This window comes from Cynara cardunculus, assembly GCF_001531365.2.
Source record: "Cynara cardunculus var. scolymus isolate 2C chromosome LG 2, CcrdV1, whole genome shotgun sequence".
Taxonomy (NCBI): Eukaryota; Viridiplantae; Streptophyta; class Magnoliopsida; order Asterales; family Asteraceae; genus Cynara; species Cynara cardunculus.
Genome location: NC_037529.1, coordinates 412,869 through 433,971, shown reverse-complemented (window position 1 = coordinate 433,971; position 21,103 = coordinate 412,869). Strand labels below are relative to the sequence as shown.

The 21,103-nt window shown below is 32.1% G+C and overlaps 1 protein-coding gene across 2 annotated transcripts; it reads right to left on the bottom strand.

Moving 5' to 3' along the window:
• Nucleotides 1–164: 164 nt before the first annotated feature.
• Nucleotides 165–8,981, bottom strand: LOC112506605 (sucrose synthase 2). Of its 2 annotated transcripts, XM_025110770.1 has the most exons (16): nucleotides 8,750–8,981; nucleotides 8,493–8,625; nucleotides 7,631–7,779; nucleotides 7,338–7,530; nucleotides 6,861–6,979; nucleotides 6,566–6,782; nucleotides 6,319–6,414; nucleotides 5,982–6,155; nucleotides 5,089–5,205; nucleotides 4,842–5,008; nucleotides 3,862–4,086; nucleotides 2,404–2,725; nucleotides 2,074–2,318; nucleotides 1,857–1,995; nucleotides 817–871; nucleotides 165–338 (listed from the first exon to the last, which is right to left on the bottom strand). In XM_025110770.1, exons 1-15 carry the CDS (start codon nucleotides 8,845–8,847, stop codon nucleotides 833–835), a joined length of 2,433 nt encoding a protein of 810 aa, XP_024966538.1. In that variant the 5' UTR covers nucleotides 8,848–8,981; the 3' UTR covers nucleotides 165–338; nucleotides 817–832. The 2 variants fall into 2 exon arrangements, with proteins under 2 accessions (XP_024966538.1, XP_024966536.1); XM_025110768.1 differs by lacking the exon at nucleotides 165–338 and having other exon boundaries at nucleotides 522–871.
• Nucleotides 8,982–21,103: the final 12,122 nt, after the last annotated feature.

Below are 21,103 nucleotides of genomic sequence, written 5' to 3'. Positions count from 1 at the left end.
ATGCACCCCTATGCATTGCTTAATGCACCCCTATCCATGAATTTCTTCCTCACACACATCAACATCAATACATGCTTTTTACATTCTCAATGCTTGAATGACCTGATTTTGACATCAAAAGGGGTACCATTAGCACTCCCCTTAGGAAAATGACAAATGAAGACAGCTACCACTATAATTGGAAAGATAGGATAATAATTCCAAGAAATAAACAATGTTGCAAGTAATAGTAGTAGGATTATAGTATTACCGTTGGTGTGGAGCCCAACGATTTGACCCATCAAACGCTTTAAAGTAACATAGAGATGAGAGAGTGTGCGTGTCACGTGGTTAAAAGGCTGCAAATTTCCAGTATGTCAGATATGATAAGCAACTGGCAAAGATATGAACAAGAAAAAGTGGGTATCAAACAAAGACCAATTCAATGTTAACATCAAGCCCCAAATCAAAGCAACGGTTTGAAGGTGGAGACCACAAGACATTCCTATTTCCTACCCCTGCCTTGCTCTATGCTTTCAACATAATTCAATTTGTTCACCTATACCCATTATTTGCAAATATTTATCAATAACTTGTACTAAAATAAATACAACTTTATAAGATTTTGGTACATAGGCCTCATTGTTTTAGAATAAGACACTCCCCCAAATTGAAAGGCTACTTCCATATGGCTTACATTTATACAACTAAATACATACTTATGCATCTTTAATGAGTTTAAACGCAACTTTATTTAAGTTGAGTGATACCATGGAAGCTCACACAACTACATACAGATAAATGGACCGGAGGGTAGTGTTCTGACTCCACGAGTACCTTTATGGCTTTCATCCTAGGCCTCATCATCAATAGCCCGTGGAACGGATGCCACCTGATACACAAACCAACAAACTAAAACTAAGTAACATAAATAGTAGAAAACCAGAATCACATACTTCATTTGGTAAAGGAGATGCATTTGCATTCTTGAGGTTCAACCTATTAGTTTTCAAGTCTAAATGATGTGGATGCAGCAACACATGATTTGGTTCAATTGTAGGATACTCTGTCTGCTATGAAGTTTATACCATTAACTATTTTGTGGAAAACATGAAGAATTTGTATCGATGGTAACAAAAATATTGGCCATTTTGAGTTTGATGAACATACCAAGCGACAATTTTAGGAAGACCAAGATGAAGTTTTGCTAGGGGAGTACCCGATAAAATTGGTAGCACTTTCTGGGAGGAGGTTTTGAGGGTCATGTTAGCAGAACAAGTGGAAAGAATTCATGAAGGATTTTTGGATATGTACTAGGAAGAGCTAGGAAAGCAAAATGTTAAAGTGAAATTGCATGAGATTTCATGGTAATAAACACATTCTATAAGATTTCAACTTTAGGCAGGTGATAAGAAGAATAGATGTAGCAAGTTTCAGAGAATATGTGAACTAAAAACTCAATAATTAGGTGGTAAAACACAAAATAAGATAACTTTAAATATGTTCAAAGAGCAAATGAAGTTATGGCAACATCATAAGTTCTATGTGATCGTAAAATCCCACTTAGATGACAGTGAATTATGATTATGAGACAAATGCTTGGCTACCAAAAGAAAGCATGTTAAAAAGGACTAGTGCGGTGGAAATGCAAACGCTAAGGTAGACGCATCAATGCTCTAGAATGGACATAACTGGAAAGGACTCAAAAGAGGATGGATAGAGACGATAAATAGAAAAAAGCTTGCGATGGCTTCATGACGAAATACTGATGCAACACAGCTTGCCCAACTAGTTTGAGCTCAAAGAAAGGTTGTTTTTCTTAGGAATAAAGTAAGTAACTTCCAGGAATTAAAAAATAAACAGACTTTAAAGCTCACCAGATCACGAAACTTAAGAATGTAGAACATCTCAAGATATCGTCTAGTTTCACGCCTTTCAAGTTTCGAGACATACTTCCAGAAGCTGTAAACCCCAGCTAATGTCATTAAACGTTCGGAGTAGATCTTCCATGTGTACCTATAGCATTAGAAAATTCTGAAGTCAAGTATCAACGAAAACTGTTGAAGAAGCATGTGTTTTCATATGAGATATTGCCTTTCATATATTCTTTTAAGCCCGCCTTCAGATATCTTCACCCAGTAATTTGGATCCTCCTTGCATTTCTGGAAGAAATTGGCCATTGTGACTGCTGCACTATCTGGATGATAGGGATCAATATGGAAACCTGAGACACCATCTTCAATTATCTCTGCTGGACCACCATGGCAAGTTGCAAATGTTGGGAGACCACAAGTCATGGCCTCCACCACCGTAAGACCAAACGCTTCATAAAAAGCAGGCTGACAATACCGGGGAGATGATAAACTTTTTATTAGGATGAATTTGAATCATTTACTGGTATAAAAAGAAGGATAATTAAAACACCTGTACGAAGATGCCCCTTCCGTCAGCAATATAGCGATAAACCTCACCATTTTGAGCACGGTTTGTTTGGGCTGAAATCCATCGCACCTGACCATCCAATTTGTATTTCTTGAAAAGATCATGCATTCTCTCAATTTCTGAAATTTCTTCTCTGTCACTGGACCTCTTCACATTGTTGTAACCAGCAACCACAACAAGGTTTGCCAGTTCTCTAAGCTTAGTATTCTTAGCATACCACTCTACCAGACCCGTGATATTCTTGACACGATCAAGTCTTGCCATCGAAAAGATCATGGGTTTTGATTGATCACTCAGGTTTCCACTGCATGAGTTCAAGAGAAATGCCAATTATCACAGACAGTCAGCTCCAGGTGAAGTTAGATTGAAACATTCCATTCTTTTTTTTTTCATGTTATATGCCTTATGTTAATTTTATTCATATTTGCTGATTCTTGTCCAGGGGGTTCACACCTCTTCATAATTTCTATCTGGTCTTCGTATGTAGCCTAACCCCTACTGTTCAGGATAAAAAGCTTTTGGATGTTGTATCTTTGACTTTTCTTGCGAACCTTTAAACCCTGTGAAACGGTTCATAAATTTAACACCCTTGGGAGTGTTGATGATTTGTATCACTAATATCATGCAAGTGTAATGGGATTAATTTGTTGACCAATGTAATCATGATAAATATCGAACAAGTAAGGAAGGTGCGGAGTGCACACTTGTTTGAGTTTATTTTGATTTAGGGGAGAATCCCCTAAACGACGGGGGTCCGGGGGCAACGCCCCTGGTGGCGGGGTCCAAGGGGCAGAGCCCCTGGCTGGGGTCGAATTTTAGATTTTAAACCCAGTTTTTGGCCCGGTTTTTAAACCCGGTTTAGGGTGCAAAAAACTGCCATTTTTTGACAGTTTTCGGACTTTTCTTTTTCGGTTTTTTGGTCATAATTCGTAAGAGAGTAAGGGTACACAGATTCATAACGATTCTACATACTGAAGTTCTGTCAATCACTGAATTTTATCCGATTGAGATTTCGATTGTACCGTCGAAATACTTCAATCTGAAAGTGATAAACGACTTTCAGTGGATTCCAAGCAAAGTTATTCTAACAGGGAGGAAGCGGAACATGCCTACGTGGAAGGAGAAAGGTTCATAAACATGAGTAGATTCTTCTTCAAAATGGCGGGACCCAATCCAATTAAATAATAGAAAATAACTAGAATTTAGGTTATGGACCGGTTCATGACCAGGGGTGGTAGGTTTATTAAATGTGTAGGAAAAAGAAATCTGGTGTAACAGAGTCATGAACCTCTAAACAAGTTCATGACCGAAGATGCTCTTGCATTTGCACAGATTGACTCATTATTCATTTTAACGTCAGGAGTGCTGTAAACAACATTTTTGTTATCTTAAGTCTATCACATGAAAGAAAACATCAAATGATACTAAGGAATGACTCACACGTGGTCTTCATTCTGCTCAGGGTCATACAACAACTTGGCAATTGTACTATGAAGAGATGTCAATCTTTTGTCCTTCTCGGTATATGAGAAGTAAATGGTCATATCCGCCCCTGGAGACACGATGTTGAACTTCGGATCAAAGACATCAATACCATGAACAACCCTGTAGAGGCCTGGGAGAGTGAAAGATGAATGGCTCTCGTATTGACCAACAGTATTCTTCCTGAAATGAATTGACAAACAGAATAAACTGGTGTATCTTTGTTGAAATCTAGCAGAATATATTGTAACCTGGAGCGAATGAAAGCAAATAAATAAATAAAACTTCCAAATGATGGGTTGATGGGTGTGGTAGGATGCATCCACCATCTTAAGGTTGTATGGACTTGGGTACTTCACATAATTATAAAGCATATGTTCAGATCATAAAACAAACTGCCTAGAGTCTCCATGACAGGGTCGGGGTTGGTGGAGCCAGATATGTCAATTTTGGTAGTGATTATATGCAAAATGGGATGGCTTCTTGCCTTCTTGGTATAAGAAGAATATGGCATAAGTGTGATGTGCAGATATCAAACAATAACGCCATGATGATTAAACTATCATAACTCCGTTCTTTAATACATGGTATCTGCAAGAAATAGAGTTAAATGAATTTGAGTGCATGCCAGGCTAACATATCCAAGTAGCTATCAAATCTCCAACATGCATAGGTTTAGTTTACCCATTTTGTAAATCACAGAAAGAGCTACACAAATGAACCATCTTGTAAATAGCACAATGAGTTTGGGAAAAAGACTTTGTATAAAGAATGTCCAGAGTGGGCTTGATTGATCTGTGATTTCCTTGTAGGATTACAAGTAATCAGGACTAACAGAAACTCTCATTATTCCTTTCTGAGACAGATCATGGTTATTTTGGCCTTGAAGAAGCTGGTACAATTTCCAGTAACAAAAATCATAACCCATAGGCACTTACGTTCCTGCAATCTCTTGATATGTGCTGGTGATGATAAAATCCGCATTGTTCATGGCTAGAAGGTCAGCAGTGAATTGACAAGAAAAGTGATACTTCTCATCAAATTTCTTCCAATATAAGTCGGAATCTGGATACTTGGTTTTCTCCAAAGCATGCGCAATGTTGCACTGCATTTGCCAGAAGTTTGAATGATGAATTTCAGCACTTTGTGAGAACTTAAAAGCTTTCATCTTCAGAATGATATTACCTGTGTTACTCCCATTTTGTAAGATAACAAGGAGGCAACAAGATTCCCATCGCTGTAATTACCAATTATAAGATCTGGAGCACCATGTAACTCTGCAGAAATCTCACTTGCTGCATCCTAATAACGAAAAAAATATTTTATTATAACAATGTTAGAATACTAAAGGTCATTTCTTCATGTTTGGGGTGAAGGGGAAGATAAAATACGGGTGAAAGAAAATATGAATAAAACTCACAATTGTTTACTTGTACCACTTATAACACCGAAAGTACCACATTTTACCAAGGAAATAATTCACATGTCAGTAATTCAGAAATGCATCAGTAGTAGCAACGACGAAGTTACAACTATATAACCCAGAAGAAACATTTTTGTCTTGTCGATACCAATGTGTAAGATTAAGATTCCATGCAAGTAAGAACCTAAGATAATATCCAGTTATCAAACTTGTGGTGCTTATAAGTTCCAATCATGTTCATATGAACTTTGATTACAAAAACCATAAAATCAAACAAATTGGTCATGCTCTCATATGTAAAACTAACTGCTGAAAAAGAAGAAAAATAACATCTGTATCCCATAAATATAATCCTCCATAAGAACATTGACAGAGAACTCTAACTGCTAGAAATACGCTAAGCTACAAGCAGATACTGGCAACGACTCCAGATTACAACATGTTTGTGCATTTGCTTTCATTTGTCAAAGCATTCACTGAAATTGGTTTGTTCTTCTCTAACTTTAATATGTGCATACTTAATATAACTGTACACAAATTCTGAAATAGCTTGGGTAAGATACTATTTCTATATGGTACCATCAGAAAAATAATACGTAACATCCACTGACCCAATATAAAGATTATGAAAATTCAATATGGTAGATTGATTTACCTCTGCAAACTTCTCCAGATAAGGCCATACATCAAACCTTGAGATCCACTTACGAAGAATCCCTTTGTCTGTCCTGAAAGGAACACGTAATATATGGGTGTGTTCAGTTCCGCTGACTCTCTCCAATCGCTGGTTGCACGAAGTACCTTTTGCATCAGGTATCAATCGAGTCACCTTAAATTAGAAGTTAAACAGTATGAGATTAAATGCCAAAGGCACTGCTCATGAAAACAAAAGCAGAATATACATGCAAAAACAGGACCAGACAGGGAACTGGATAAATGCATGAAACTTCGATTCAGAAATATAGTGACTCAAATTTCCTACTTATACGTACTATCAGAATCTTAGGCTTGATATCCAATCCTTGATGCTTTAATTTAAGAAGCATCTCGTTCTCCAAGGCTCGGACCTGATCCAGGATATATACAATCTGTGTTTGAAACAAAAGAAGCATCATTTGCTGGTTTATAACACTGTCAAACATAATTACGATAATCCTGTCCGCGATCACACAATCACATGCACAAAAATATACATATAGTTCATAATTTAGATGATCAATTGATGGTAAAAGAATGCACCTGGCCACCAGTATCCGGCAAACCCAAAACATTTGCTTGCCCAAAGTAACCATGTATGGACAATATGACAACATTAAAGACCATGGGTATTCTACCAAGAAATGTTTCCAGAATGGAAGGATCTGGAGCTTGAAGAATGTCGGAGAGAAGATGCATCATCCCAAGGATTCTTTCGGCATTATTTCCCCATCCCCTTTCGAAACCCATTCCTTGCAATCTGCATCCAAAGTAAAATTAAAGTGCATGAAAAAGACAATGACCTTGAATGTTGAGTCTCCGAGAGTAAGACACCGACTCATATTGAAACTCAGAGTAGGCCGTATCAGATGGTAGCTTAGAAAGATAATCCTCTGCCTTGGCCAAAGAAGACTGAAGTCTAGGCATGCTATGTATCCGATCATTCAACATCATTACCTACACAACACTTAACAAGGTTAAACATTTTGTCACATCCAGCATGCCACTCCAATTATCATGTACATGGAAAGTTTCAGGCTTTAGCTACTTGTACTAATCAACACTGTGATTAGAAGCAGGGCCGTCCATAAAAGGGGGGGGGGGGGGGGGGGGGTTGTGTGAAGGGTCCGCCAGAAATAAAAACCATTTATTGAAGATTTTTCCATACTTATCAAGTACCCATATTTTACAAACCCCCAGGTCTATAAAATGTCAGGCATGGGCCTCATTGGATGTCTGAGGAGATAATACATATTGTAGTTCATCAAAGTAACTAGCATGACCAGTAGAAAAATTATCCAAGCAAGAAACTCACATGTCCATCATGTCTGTGAGTTCGTAGGAAATCCAGGAGCGGCTCCAGACAATCTTTGCTGCGGAACATGCTTGAAGAAAGATGCCGGTTGAGGAACTGGACTCCATTGCCAATGGATGAAGAGCGTGTTGGCCGAGGAAATGAAGCATTGAATGGCTCAAAATCCAGCTCGAGCACATAAGTGCTATTATACCTGTAACATGATGAAAACAAGAGGCATTTTGCATGCTTCAATTCTGACACCGGAAAGTTGTGGCATATTATTACAAAGACCATAAGGGGAAGCAACTTACTGCCCGACAAGTTCTTCTTTGAAGACGAGATATTCTGAAGCAGTCAGCTGCTCCACACTTAGTTGGTATGCATCGACACGCACATATTCCCAAACACCAGGTCTTGGACGAACTGCGAAAGCTACAAACGGAGGCAGAACTATGCCTTCCTATCAATGAACAAAAAAAGGTCTCAGAAAAAACAAACAGAAACAACCAATGAAAAAGTAAAGCATAGAAGAAGAAAAAGAAAGAAACTGAAAGAACAAATTTCAGATTCTCCAAATTACATGTCAAATGGCACGTCTGGTGCTGGTTAAAATAATCTTAATCATGTTAAAAAGTGGACTACAAAGTTTTTCAGATCCATTGATGGCCATACTCGAGCATAAATCCATTTTAAGGCACTGGTTTTAATTGTGGTCCAGGTGGTTATTTTCACATATGCAGTTGGGTGTTTCCTTGTGTTTTTGCTGGGCATGCCAGTGTTTGTAATATAGTGGCTTCCAGAGTCCAGTATCATGTCTCAGGACATGTCTTCTAGATCGTCAATATTACCCTCTTCTGTTTATATCGTTTGGACTTATCCCAAAAAAATAAGAATCAGATGCTCCTGCTAGATTAGTGAATTCACAGATCAGTAATGACATAACTAACTTGATCAATTTATCGAGCACAATAGCACTATCTGAAGAAAAGAAGTAACGATCACGAACTTGACGTTAATTCCACAGAATACTAGAATAGTGAACTCAAAGATAAGCATGAACGCACTCCAACAATAAACAATGAAAATCCCCAGGAGCTGAGACTATCAATCATCAAATTACGAAATAAAAATGATCTAGTAAGATCCTGAAGCACAAATCCACATGGTTATTACCTGTGCGGTCTTCAGGACTTCTCCAAAAGGACCATCACTAAGCTTTTTGCGTGAAATATCATCACCGATGATATTTTCAAGTTCATCGAGTAGATGATGAGGCTGCAATATGGCCTTTCCCTGAGCCACATACCTACAGAAACAAACACGTAAAAATTCAAATCAAAATCAGATAATCAATCTATAAACAAAACAAAACCCTAAAATCGTCCGGTTGATTAGGTGAAAACGTGAAAGGAAATAAAACTAGTAATGACCTTGAAAGAAGAGAAACAATTTCGTTGCGATGAGCAGAGAGCGTATCTTCCACACGCTCACGCATACTATGAGTTCTGCTCAATTTAGTCGTCGCCATTGATCAAACAAACTAGAAGAAGACTCTTCGATTGGGAGGATTGAAGATTGATCACAGAAAAGTATGTACGTACAGAGAAACAGTCGCTAGTTTAGTCCATTAAAGCAGCACACGAATCAAAGATGAAAGCATCAATGATCACATACATACATTCTTATGGAATTCACATTTCACTATCGTACATGAATCATGATTAATTATGAGCTTTTGATTATTGTAATTATAAAACACACATCTGTCGAGCTCTCAGACGATCTCGTGTCCATGCAGTTTATCTGGATCCATTTGTTTAATATCAACTTTAATGGAGCCTCCACCCCAATAACCTATTCCCAATTTACCATCATTCACTAGTGAATACATACATATATCTCTATAATTAAAGATATGTATAGATTGACTTTTATGCATAAGGATGGCGATTTTATTTTATTTTATTTTATGTGGAGAAAAAAATTTAATCTATTTTTTATATATTCGTTTACATTCATCATTTCTATTTACCTATTTGTATGTTATAATTGAAATTTTAATAGATTTATGTACGTAAAAATATATAAAAGTTTGTGAAGTTGGCATCTGTAACATCTCGAATCAACCATATCAGATATTGTCTTCTTTGTCAACATTTTTAATTACAGTTTTAGAAAAACGTTTGATAGAGAAGGTATTCAATTTCTTACAAGACAATTTTCATTCCCCTACCCGACCAATGTGGGATCTTATAGCATCTCAACAAAATTATCTCATTCAATGACTAATATTAATCTCAACAAAAAGAAGTAGATCTCACACAATCCAAACTCAAATACACAATGCATACGTACATCTATTTAGATTATTAAAAAGAGTAAACTACAATTTTAGTCTATGTGGTTTACACCAATCTCTGAAAGTGGTCCCTAGACTTCAATAACTACAATTATCGTCCTTATCATGTACATTTTGCTTTGAAAATCGTTCCTGGTTACTAATTCCATTAAAATTTTCTGTTAAATAAGGGGTATTTTAGTCTTTTTATTGTCTTTTCCTATCTTTATAAAAGATTTTTCATAGTACACATGCTTAAAGCATGTATACAACCAATGATTGCAGCCACAATTCCAACCCTCTTCTTCTTTCCCTAATTCAATGGAAAAAATTTAATAAAGTTAAGCCAAGGATGATTTTCAAAGTAAGATGTAAACAAGTAAGAACGAGAATTGTAGTTATTGAAGGTCTAGGGACCATTTTTGGAGATTTGTCTCATAAAAAAATATTTAAAACCGGTAATTAACTATATATACAATAACAGAACACATATTTATTCGTCCACAGTTTGTGAAAAACCTCCCTTTTTTTAAAAAGAAATAAAAATAAAAATGAAAATATGAGAAAGTGACATGAAAAATGGAATCATGTTCTTTGAAAGAGACTTGTTCCAATAACCATTTTTCTCTTTTTATTTCTTGATTGTGTTTTTCAACATTTACAGATAAATAAATGTAAATTTTGAAACTGATATAATATTTTTTTGAGGCTTTGTGAATATTAATTAGGAGAATATATTTTGTGTAAAATAATAAAGAAAATACATATTTATTTATTTATTTATCTATCGTACTAATTGGATTAAATAAAATGGATAAAACAGAAAAAAGAAGGTTGTAGAAGGGAGCAAGGCAATGGAATCCACGTGGAGTAAAAAATTGTCACATAGACTAAATAAACCAAAATAGCCTTAACATGACATGACAACACCATTCAAATCTAATTTCGGGACTCACAACGACGTATCACTCACGCAACCCCATCGCATTGGCAATAGTAATTATAACACTATATAATCTTATGTGATTAAGCTGTGGAGAGTTAAAGGTAAAAAAAAGTAAGAAGAGATTTTTTTTTTATATATTAGGATGAGATGTATCGATTATATCAAACGTGATTCATGGGTGAGTATAAGATTAAATATGATCAATGATCCAAATCTTTTTTTACGTTTCTCACCTCAACTTTTCTTCTCACATGATCTTTCGCCACTAACAATAATACTTGGATGTTTGAGGATTTTTTTTCCAGAGATCATCAGTTCGAATCATACAACTCTGCAAGATCACTAAAGATTTTCTTTATTTTTCTTCAAATCTCCTAGGATTAATCGAGATACATGCAATCTGACTCAAATACTCTTAATCAGAAAAATGTAATTACAATATTGTAGCTCCGTCGAAATGTATTTTCACGTTTATTGGGATGTATTAAATTGTTAAAAAGTAATAATAGAACTTAAAAAAGGTCAAACGAGTGGATAGAATGGTTTAATTGGCTTAATAACAAGGGTTGTACTTAACGTTATACTCCATAGTACGGGTCATTATTTTATGGCTTTGTTTTGTTGCGGTCAAATTAAATTTAGGTTTTCGAAGGCTCTCAGTATAATGTTATATTATGTGTCTTATCTTGTTAAAAACTACGTTTATCACATAGGATTTTTCTTTGAAAACACGAAAAACTAACTAATTGAACCATCAAATAATAAACAAGAGGTCAAAGGGCTGGACTTATTGGACCTGAAATAATACCAGTTAAATAAAGCAAGCCCCCTAGCCCGTCAAATTTCAGCCAATCACGTGACTTTTTCACATATTTCCAGGGGTGAGAAATTGATTTTTTTTTTATTATTATCAACATGATGTGAGCCGACTAATCTCAAGACGATTATCTGTTTTGCAAATAATTTGGAGTCACCATATTTGAACCTCCGTAGCCATAAGGGGATTTTTATTACCTTTTGGATTTGAATCTGGGACCTCCTGGTACTTTTGACATTTTGAGTCAAACTCAAACCAATCATGCACCACCCTTGTGGTTGACAAATTTATTGTATCAAAACAAACGAATATGTTAATACACTATATCAATTAAATCGACATCGGTAACACTCGCTTAGTATTATTGCAGTACAAAATATTGAAACTTGGTTTCTACACGGTATTGAAAATTCTGTAATATGGTAGCACCATGGTATCGACTTTTTTAATTATTGATTAGTTTTTATATTTTTGATGTATTTAATATTTAACTTTTGAGGAGTATTTGAATGTTTGCCAGTTTTATTCCTTACTACATTTAAAAAACACTTAAATATGACATGTGTTATGAGTCACTCAAATTGTGACTCTAAATTTGAATAAAATTGCAAGTTTTCATATACATAATTTGAAATTGGTACAAAACCAGAACCAACATGTACCAATCAAGAAAATATGGTATCAAACACAATTGGTTGATACATGGTATAAATTTTTACGTATCAATTTTAATTAGCTGATATATGATATTGGAAAAAAAACTTAGGGGCCGTTTACCAAACACTTACCCGGTTAAGTGCTTATCGGCAAAATTAACACTATCATTTACTTATCAAGTAAGATTTTAGTCTATCAAAACGACATCGTATGAAACAATTTACCCGGTAAGCACTTGCCATGGTAAGAGTCATTGCCCTCACTTACCGGGTAAGACTCTTGGTCCTTGTCTCGCTCTTACAGGTAAGATTCTTGGTCCTTACCATATTCATCCGTTAATGTAATGAGATTTGGTAAGCACTTACCGGGGTAAGCATTTGGTAAACGGCCCCTTAGACTTATTTTATATATAAAATTAGAAGGGATAATTTTCACCCATGTATGTGAAATTGGATTATTTAGATTATATTACATTAATAATTGTTAAAAGTAAAAGAAAATAGTTAAACACAAAAATGTGAAGAAGTTAACACTCTTCCTAATCTATAAGCAAATGTTTATAACTTTCTAAATTAATTTGTGCAAAATAAATTGAATCACCATCTTAATAAATATTTTTTAAATTCAATTATATTTATAGACGTCTCATTTAAGGTGGCAAAAAATACTAAAATCAATGGTGAAAACCAAAACTTTCAGGTCGGATTCAGGAAAATCTTATCGGGGATTTTAACAGGGATGGTGATCGCCGACCCGTCTCGACTTGATATGTGTATATATATAAAATTTTAACTTATGTACATATATATAGGAGTTGGTTCAAATGTTAACCAAGATTATCGTGTTAACTTTGTTAACCGATCCTGGTCGTTAATTTGAATAATAAACGGTTGTGATTTAATGATATTTAAAAATTAATTATTAAATTAATATTTTCAATTAACATATGTGAACAAAATGTCAAAGAGTATTTAGGTAAAAAGTAATCTATCTTTGATATAGGAGTTGTTTAGGTAAAAAGTAATCTATCTTTGATATAGGAGTTGTCATACATATGAACAACTTGTGTATATCCTCAAAACACATCAAGACGAAAAAGATTAGACATATGAACAACATGTGAACCTTATGAACATCTTTTGTATATTTATGAGCCAACTTTGTTGTATGTACATGAACACCTACGAAGCTTGTGTTCACATGAATCACAGATACTGTTCATATTCATGTGATGTGATTGTGCATATGTATCAATATGAACATCTATTGCCTTTGATATGTGTTCATTTAAACGAATTCAAATGTCATACTAATCACTTACCAATAGGAACGCTTTGATCATGTTTTTCATTACCGGAATTCGAATTCCAAATGTAGTCGTAGACGATTTTAACTTTGTCATTTCCATTGTTGTCAATTTGTTTTACAATATGTTTATTCATATTACTGGGACGATATAGAAATCTTTTACACTTACGAAAACAATATCATTATATGGAGAACACCATTTGTAAATTATGATCATGAACACGTATGAAATCAAATACAATATTACATCATGATCAATTAGTGAGATTTTTTAGATTTGTAACTCTCAATTAATTATTTGAGAGTTACATAAATGTCAAATTATCTAATTACCCTTGTATTTAATATATGAGTTATATTTGAACATAAAGAAGAGATGGAATATGATTGGTTGATTTTGGTTAGCATAGTTAACACAAATTTTTTGGTTAGTATTTGAACCAAGCTCTCTCTCTCTCTCTCTCTCTATATATATATATATATATATATATATATATATATATATATATTTATTTATTTATTTAGGGGAGCGATCAAATGCAAACCACTCAATTTGTACAAACCGTGCAAACCGTATTCAACCAATCATAATTTTTCATTTTGTTCATTTTTTTGTAATTATGAGAGGTTGATTAATCATTTCTATTGTGGAGGGTGTTAATCATAGATATTATCATCTTCATTATTTTAATTTTAGAGAAATAAATGAAACGGTTTCATTAATGTTAGAGAAATAAATGAAACAGTTTCATTAAGTATTATATGAAACAACTTCATCAAAAAAGTATTATATGAAACAATTTCACAAGATTAAACAATTTCATGAAAAAATTTCATAAGATTAAACAATGAAATCGACAGATGAAGGTGGTTTGCACGGTTTACACAAATTAGGGCGGTTTTCATATGATCACTCCTCTATATATATATACAATATCATTAAAAGAAAATAGTAACATTAAAATTTAAAATACCTTTATCCACTTTACTTCAACATCTCAACAAAGTTCACAAAAAAATCTAATTTATTTGTCTAATCGTGAAATCATAATGTTAGTTGTATGATTTTTCAAATTTTGTTTACTTATATATTGTAATCTAAGACATTGTTTGTAATTAGTTTGATTATGTTTGAGACATTTAGACTTACATCTTTAAAGAAAATTGTAACTTACATTTAGTTGTGAAAAAATAACATCATGTATTTTTTTTCCATATTGGTTCAGATATAATGAACAGTGAACGGGAAACCAATGGGAAAAAATAATTTTTACCCTTAACGGGTCCTCAATGGAGATCGGGACGGTTTTAGTTATCCGTTTTGGGGACGAGAACACCAATAACCGTCCGTTGTCATTCCTAGTCTCATTCATACAACTCATATAACTCAATCAATTGAAACAATCATGAAATTAACAGGGGTTGATTTAAATGTTTATAAAAGATAAAAGTGAATTGTGGATTTGTTCCATGTGGTTTGGGTTTTTTTACTAGGGTATCCACTCTCTATTGTATGTTTATTGTGGATTTGGTTCTTATGGTATTCAATTTGTTTTGGCCATGGTCTCTCTGACTAACGTCTTCATTAACTCCGTTAAATCAAGGGTTGTTTTAGTTTTTTGTCTATTCTTTTGGAGTTTTTTTTCTATAAAAAAGTAAAAACAATGTTTTATTGTAACGGTGAAAAAATATATGATTTAATGTAATTAAAATTTTAATTTGCAACAAATCAAACCATAAACCATATCATATATTTATTTAGGGTGAATAAAATAAGATATGATTTTATGATTTGATTTATTTGAATTAAAAAAATATTTATGTTAAAGACGATTTAATTTTATTGTTTTTTTTCTATCAATGTAATAAACAACTTATTATCGATGTTTTAACACCAAAATCATTCAAAACCACTATGAAATTAACTCCAATTTCATCTTCCGAAAATTAGGGTTTCTGGTTTTTATATTGTTTTTCATTCAAAAACTCAAAATTAACTATTTAGATTTTAACGAAATGAAAGGTTCATACATACACTCATCTTTGTAACTAAAATTGAACAAATTCATATATAAACATCAACTAGGTTTTTATACCGAAATACGCAAAAATACTAAAAACAATAAAATTAAATCGTATTTAATATAATTACCTTTTTAATTTAAACAAATCAGATTATAAAATAATATCTTATTTTATTTATTTTGATATCATTATATATAGGTATATATGTGTGTGTGTCTGTGTCTGAAAATATTATTTTTACTTTTTTTATAGAAAAAAAAAAGAATAGGCAAAAGACTAAAATGACTTGATTTAACGGATACGTTAGTCAGAGGGATCATGACTAAAACAAATTGAATGCCACAAGAACCAAATCCACAATAAACATACAATGGGGACCCTAGTAAAAAACTCCAAACCACAAGGACCAAATCCACAATTCACTTTTATGTTCCCCAAATATTCAAATCATAATAAATGAACTCATATTATTTTCATAATTGTTTCAATTAATTGAGTTATATATGTTGTATAAATGAGACTAGGAATGACAACGGGTCGGGTTCGGATATTCCCGTCCCCAAGACCGATAACTAAACCATACCATAGGAACCCTAGTCAAAGGAAATATCAAACCACGTGGACCAAATTCATAATTCATTACGAAAGATAATTATAGTTCGTTTATTATGATCAACACTTTATATCAGAAAAGAATCAAAATATTTATGAAGCCAAATATTTATTAGAGTGGATAGACGGTTCAAATTGGATTGTAAAAACGAAGCAGGTTGTATTCTAAACAATCGACAAAAAAGTGACAATAGGACGGCCTAACATGTTTTGAATGATCTTATAAAGTTACATGTTATGATTCGAATTGACCTACGTTTTTTTTACAACCTATAAGTAAAGCAAATGCCACTTACCATAAAAAAATGTGATTTACATTTTATTTTGAGATATTTACATGTTTTGATTTATATTTTATTCAAGATATTTATTTGTCTAGAAAAAGTTTTATATTAATATAAACATAAACTGTTCGAATCTAATCTAGTTATATATTAACGGAGTAGCTTGGTCTTATAATACATCAAATAATTTTATTTAGAACATGATGAAATGTGTATAAAGTTTTTTTTAAGTGTGATATTTATATACGGAAAAATAGAACAAATAAACTCACACACCATTATCACATTTCGTGAGATTTGAAACCCTGATCTCATAGGAGGCCAAAGACTCACATATCGTTAGGCCAGATGACCTTTTGTAAATGTGTATAAAGTTATATCATATATGACAATGTTTTATTGATATACAAAAATACACACCAACTAGAACAAATCAAGGTTCTAAATGGTGTGAGACGTGTGTGGAGGCAAGGTCAAGCCTTGTGAGTTACGGCGAGACCATGGTGTTTTCTAAGGCGGTAAATCTATACACAATATATATACACAAGAGTTCAAACGAGAACACCTCTATTTTATGAAAATACGACAACACGTTTGGGCCTCCAAATTAATTAACACATAAACAAAATTAGAATAAATGAAAATAAATTAGTAATCCATAACTTTCTGTTATCCTATATTTACCCATATCTCTTAAATTTTGTTATTATCATCGGAGAACTTTTATGTCTATCTTTTCGTTGTTGATAATACTGTGATTGATTTAGTTTTATCGTGATAATGATATGATAAATTGAAGGTTTTTTATGATATGATTTTGATGTGACAACCATCAGATAATTATGTGATTTTTGTTGTGATAGCGATGTGATATTGTTGTGATAATCGAAAATCGCGACGATCACATCTACATTCATCGCTCTCTCTGTTCATTATGTGATTTTGTGATGATAAAATGTGGCAATTATTTGATACCGATTAGCATATTATTTGTATGTGATTTATGTTACCGAAATTACATATAAATATAAAATCACATAATTATCCATAATTAAATTACTTTATTTTCTTTTAATTTTAATTATGGGTTAAATAATTTGGAGGCCCATAGATGTTCTAGCATTCTCATTAAACAAGGTGTTCTCGTTTGAACCCCCAATATTTGTTTTTGACTTGATCTTGATCCATAAAATCAAGCAAATAACAAATTACATTATCTCATTACTTACATTCTTATACAAATTACATTTTTGTCTTCCCTTCAATAATGAACATTTTAATTAAACCTACACCAAACAGAGAATCCAACTGGCCAATTAGGTTAACATTGGCAAATTGGTTAACAAAAGAACCTAGCTTTATAAATGTGTGTATTTATGACAATGACTTGAATAATGATGATTAAGTTGTTAACAATTTAAATTTGTACAAAACGATAAATAAAAGAACCATGAATTGATAATTTGATATCAAATATACAGAGTTTACACAAATGATATCAAATATAAAAGTAAATCACTATTTACATTTTACGGTCCATGTTTGGTAATCAAACAACAAAATCAAGGTAATGAAATCAACGTACAACAAATGAAAGTAATTGAACAATATATTTTTGAATGATGAGAAGCAATTTAGGGTTTTCCCTTATTATGTATTTTGTTGATTAAGTATCTGACCCGTATAAACTACGTTTACTCCTATTCAAGTTTAAAAAACTGCAAATTTTCCCATATATCACTTGTAACGCCATAATCAGCTCCACGTCTTATATCCACACCGATGATATAAACGTGGTGGCAAGATCACATTTGATCATTTCATACCCCCATCAAATATTCCACTTGTACAAAATTCCCATTGCAAATTTCAAGCCTTGAATAGAAATGATCAACGATCAGGATTGATTCTTAAATTATGATTAATGTGTGTGTATATATATATATATTGAAGATCACGGATTGCTTTGCATGTTTCTAGAAGGGAAAGAAAATATAGGGATGTGTCATATGGGTCTAAGCTATGGTGAATGGATGAAGTTAAACCAAAAAAGAATGTAAACAAATGATATGTTTAGGTAAAAAGTCAAAAATCAAACTTTAATTATTATTATAAAATTTCAAGTGACCATAATTATATTATTTAGGTTCCAACAAGTCGTTAATTAAATATAGTTTTTATGGATAGGGTTGAATATTGATAGTCATCTTTGTTGGGGAATCCTTTAATTTATTGCCACATGATTTTTAGAGTAAACTACAATTTTGGTCCTTGAGGTTTAATCAAAATTGTGAAAGCATGACTTTAACTTTAGATTTAATGTGAGATTTTCATCCACCTTATATGTATGATGTATATATATAGAGAGAGAGAGAGAGAGAGAGGGGTTTATTATTATATAACTTTTGACATTTATACAACTAATACAACTCAATTTCAACCGTCCATTTCATTCGATTAATATGTGATTTCATAGAAGTTTTTATTATTTTCTAATATAAAGTATCGATCATAATTAATGAATCATATTCATCTTCCATAAATATTTAAATCATAATAAATGAATTATCATCATTTCCATAAATATCTCAATATATTGGGTTGCATTGGTTGTACAAATGCGATAAGTTGTATTTGAAACAAACTATATATATATATATATATATATATATATATATATAGTGAATGATCATGTGAGAATGAAAAGTTATGGTAAGAAACGTAAGAAAAAATCCGAACTGTTGATCACTTTTAATCTCATGCTCACCTATTAATTAATGCATTAAAAGAAAAATAATCTGGTGGATCTCGGTTCACTTCATAACTAACGTGTTCCTCAATATTTTATTTTTTTGAGTTTTTCCCTTGAACGTCCTTCTCTCTCTCTCTCTCTCTCTCTCTCTCTCTATATATATATATATATATATACACTAGAAGGGTACTCGCATAATATAACGAGATACATCTTGATTTTAATATTTAATTTTATTCTTTATCTCAGTCGATATTATAGTATGGTCTTATTTGATTTTGAAAAAGCGATAATGTTTTTATTTTTAAATAAAATATAAATTTGAACATATCATAAAATTTTGACAAAAATATATTGATATTAGTATCAAATTAACTATTTAAAATTATTATTTTTTGTGTAATTTTTTAATTCAATATTTTTATTATAATTTAATTTAGTTTTAATAACGAAGTAATTTAAACTAGTTTAATAATATAATTTTTTTATAAAGATAATAATTAATTATATTTTAGATTTAGATGTTTATCCTCTAATTGGTTATGTTTATTCGTAGTTATTTGCACGAATTCAAACATGAAGTTTTAATAAGTTGTACTTATGCATAATTTACTTGTAATCTTGAATTTTAAGTAATATGCATCAATATACAGTATTTCATGCATAAAAAATAGTTTTTATCAAATGTTTTATAATATAGTGTAAATATATATGAGTTAATTATGCGATTGGTCCCTATAGTTTAAAGGTTGGATACTAAATAAAGGGAAAAAACCAGTGAAAGAAGACAATAAAAAAGAAGGAAAAAGACATAAAAATGTCCTTCACGCGACACACATTTTTTTTAACGAAGTTAGTGAGAAGATATGATTTTAAAGCAAAAGGCGAACCATAGGTTTCATACTTTTCATTAAAGCCAAGGACCAAAATGAATTTTGCTCTTATTTTTATATTTTTTTTTATAGTTAAATCACCAAATTAAAAACTTACAATAAGCTACACAAGGTTCCTACCTAATAAAACATATAGGTTTTATATATTATTTCTAACATCAATAATGTGTATATAAAATAAAAAACTATCATTTGAGATAATTCTTAGGATATCTCTAATCCAACACTAGGAATATAATATAAAAATTAATGTGTTTTTATTTTCAATCTAACATTAAAACACTAAAAACGTATAGGTCAATAAAGTAGGCCTCTATTTTTTATATTATATTATAATGAGATTTTATAGTTACATATAAACGAATGGTCGTGTGAGCATGAGAGTTGCTGATAAGCGTAAGAAAGGATCTCGACCATTTATCACATTTAATCTCAAACTCCTCCTTAAACCGTGCTTGATACGGGGATTGTTTCAATTCATTTCGATGCATCTCATTGTAATGTGCATCTAAGAGTGCAGAATCATTATTACATTCATTTCTCACCTTAAGTCTCATTCTCATCGAAATCCAATCCTACACACACACACACACATATATGTATATTATTTTCTATTGTTAGAATATTAAAGACGTTTTAGTGCGGGGTTAAAGTTGATAATGTTTCATTTTATTTTATACATAAATATGATGATATATCATAAAAATTGAAAAAGAAAGTATTAATATTGATACCAAACTAACTATTTAGATTTTTTCCATTTTTGTGTATTTCTTTAATTCAATTTTTTATTTTTCGTTTAATAATATATATTTTTTATAAAGATAACAATTAAGTATTTTGTTATAATTCAATGATTATCCTAATTATATTTTATAGTTCTTACATTTAAAATGAAATGTTTATCCTCTATTTGATTATGTTCATCTCCAGTTAGTTACACGAATTCAAACATGAAACTTTAATAAGTTGTATTTACGTACAATTTACCTATAATAATCTATACTATATTATAAAGCATTTGGCTAAAACTCTTAAAAACTCTTAAACCCGTTCATCCCTAAACGATTTCATCTATATCCGATTTCACCCCATAACTGAATTCGTGTAACTAACTGCAGATAAACACAATCAAATACATGATAAACATCT

Excerpts from the sequence above, each read along its gene's own strand:
- LOC112506605 (XM_025110770.1), bottom strand. The coding sequence starts at position 8,847 with ATGGCGACGACTAAATTGAGCAGAACTCATAGTATGCGTGAGCGTGTG. Across the intron at positions 2,319-2,403 it reads GAAGGGGCATCTTCGTACAG|CCTGCTTTTTATGAAGCGTT; the intron begins GTGTTTTAATTA and ends CGGTATTGTCAG. Across the intron at positions 1,996-2,073 it reads CTTAAAAGAATATATGAAAG|GTACACATGGAAGATCTACT; the intron begins GCAATATCTCAT and ends CTAATGCTATAG.